The sequence below is a fragment of the Lactuca saligna genome, chromosome 5 (genome assembly GCF_052625555.1).
Source record: "Lactuca saligna cultivar CGN05327 chromosome 5, ASM5262555v1, whole genome shotgun sequence".
NCBI lineage: Eukaryota > Viridiplantae > Streptophyta > Magnoliopsida > Asterales > Asteraceae > Lactuca > Lactuca saligna.
In genome coordinates this window covers 138,873,858-138,876,045 of record NC_136421.1, presented here as the reverse complement: position 1 = coordinate 138,876,045, position 2,188 = coordinate 138,873,858, and the positions used below count along the sequence as shown (strand labels likewise).

General features: G+C 42.1%; 1 protein-coding gene across 1 annotated transcript; it reads right to left on the bottom strand.

Annotated features, from left to right (window-relative positions):
* Window positions 1-282: 282 nt before the first annotated feature.
* On the bottom strand, window positions 283-1,893 carry LOC145048860 (UDP-glycosyltransferase 71E1-like). The gene has a single exon (XM_078997487.1). The coding sequence runs from the start codon at window positions 1,828-1,830 to the stop codon at window positions 415-417; it is 1,416 nt and encodes a 471-aa protein (XP_078853613.1). The 5' UTR covers window positions 1,831-1,893; the 3' UTR covers window positions 283-414.
* Between the last annotated feature and the right edge of the window lie 295 nt (window positions 1,894-2,188).

The following is a 2,188-nucleotide window of genomic DNA, read 5'->3' as shown; positions in this document are numbered from 1 at the left end:
CATGACCGGTTAAACCTACAATACCCGGTAATAATGGTTTTTATGAACACAAAAAATAACTTCAATGATAAATAGAATAATATATATATATATATATATATATATATATATATATATATATATATAAAAAAAAAACCAAATGTGAACAATGACGATGGTTAATTATCCTTCTAACTCATTTTCTCTATTAAAAATGACACAGTCGAAGGTTTGCCAAAATATACGAGATTATTATTAACACTTGAACCTTTTTAAATTGTTATATTTATAAAAGAGTACAAATTTAAAACAGAAAAATATTTCTTTGTAACTCTTTGCATAAAAAATTCACACAACAAATCTTCAAAAAGATCACTTGTAAGGTTTTTAATCCAGATAACGAATGTCCAGAAATTAACACAACAATTCAAATGGTTACTCGCTAATAACATGCTCAATGAAACGTCCAATGGCTGCGTGAGATGATCCACCCTCAGCGACTGCTATCCTGCTCTTCTCTTTCATCTCTTTCACCTTCTTCCTCATCTCACCATCACTCATCAACTTCCTTATCCCACCCTCAATCTCCTCCGCCGTCACAATCATCTCCGTTTCATCTGGTCCCACATTGCGCCGGTAATCAATCCTGATCTCCGCCGCTAATCCCAGCTCTACCACCAACTGAAAAGCATTTAGCTGTTGTTCGGCGTAGAGTGGCCAAGCAGCTACCGGAACCCCACACCATATGCTCTCCAATGTCGAGTTCCACCCACAGTGTGAAACGAACCCTCCCACTGAAGGATGCGACAGCACCGCCGTCTGTGGAGCCCACCCGATCACCTTCCCTACACTCGAAGTCCGATCAAGGAAACCCTCAGGGAGCACCTCCTCTGGGTTTTCGTAATCCTTTGGATACTCTATCTTTCCCTTGGGCGGTGGACGGCGGAGAGACCATAAAAACCTCTGTCCGCTCCGTTCAACGGCAACCGCGATCTCCTTAACTTGTTTCTCACTGAAGCTCCCCATACTTCCGAAGCACAGGAACACCACTGAACTCTCTGGCTGATCGTTTAGCCACGTCATAATCTCATCCGTTTTACCATCATTTGTCGCGTTCTTGAGGTTCAGTATAGGCCCCACCGGAAAAACAGGTGGTATATCGGCGTTGCTGCTTAAAAGATAGTCAACTCCATGGCCCTCGAGCTCTTGAAACGTATTTACCAATATACCCTTTGAATCACGAAACGTTTTCGCGAGATCAAGAAACATTTTGGACCCACCTTCCTTATCTAACACTACATCCAGTAACACTTTCGCCGGAACTGAGTTGACGAAAGTCGGGATGGACAGCTCGGATTCCGATCCTTTTAACTCAGTGACGTCATGCTCTTCCTCGTCGCGCTTGGCTTGGAGGGTCAACTGTAAGCCAAGCATGGAAGCACCAGATGTGTAGTAGATGTAAGTTGGAGCTTCAAACTCGTTTGCAACTTCTGTCATGGGTGCACAGAACATGTCGAGAACGAGTCCAGCAAGACGAACCGAGTTGGACTCAATTATGCTGCGGATGATGTTTCGAACATGAGGTTTGTGGTGTTCGATAAAGGCTGAGAGGAAGGTCTTGGGACTGATGAGAGCCATGGTGGATTCATCGCATGGGATGTCGATATACTGTAAACGGGGAATGGGTGTCGGAGATTCAGTGTCGTGTTTTGCTCCGAGGGATATCTTCATGACTATGATGGTGATGGAAAGCCGTTGATCACGGTCGAGGAGGATTTTAGCGAGCTCCACCGTCGGCGGGAGGTGGCCAGCTCCCGGAGATGGGATGAAAACAAGCTCTGAGGTGGTCATCTTTTTTATCGGGATGTTCAATGTTGTGTGGTGGTGTGTTCTGATGGTGTATGTTGTCAGGTTTGTACTTTATACAAGTTGAGATCACGCCATGGAATTGGACAACAAGAAAATGGTGAGAAAGATGATGTCAGCGCTTTAGTCATTATTTCGAAAGGATGTAACCTCCACTCCCAAGGGTCCAATTAATTTCAAAAGAATTCTGAGCTTTTAATTGATACTTATATTTTTTTTCTTTAATGCATGTATCATTTGAGAAATATTTGTTTGAATTGTTATAAATAAATATATAACGAGATATATGTTATTTGTGATAAATTGTATAACTTTATTTATTACTCTAGGGGTTGGTATAAGA

Excerpts from the sequence above, each read along its gene's own strand:
- LOC145048860 (XM_078997487.1), bottom strand. The coding sequence starts at position 1,830 with ATGACCACCTCAGAGCTTGTTTTCATCCCATCTCCGGGAGCTGGCCAC.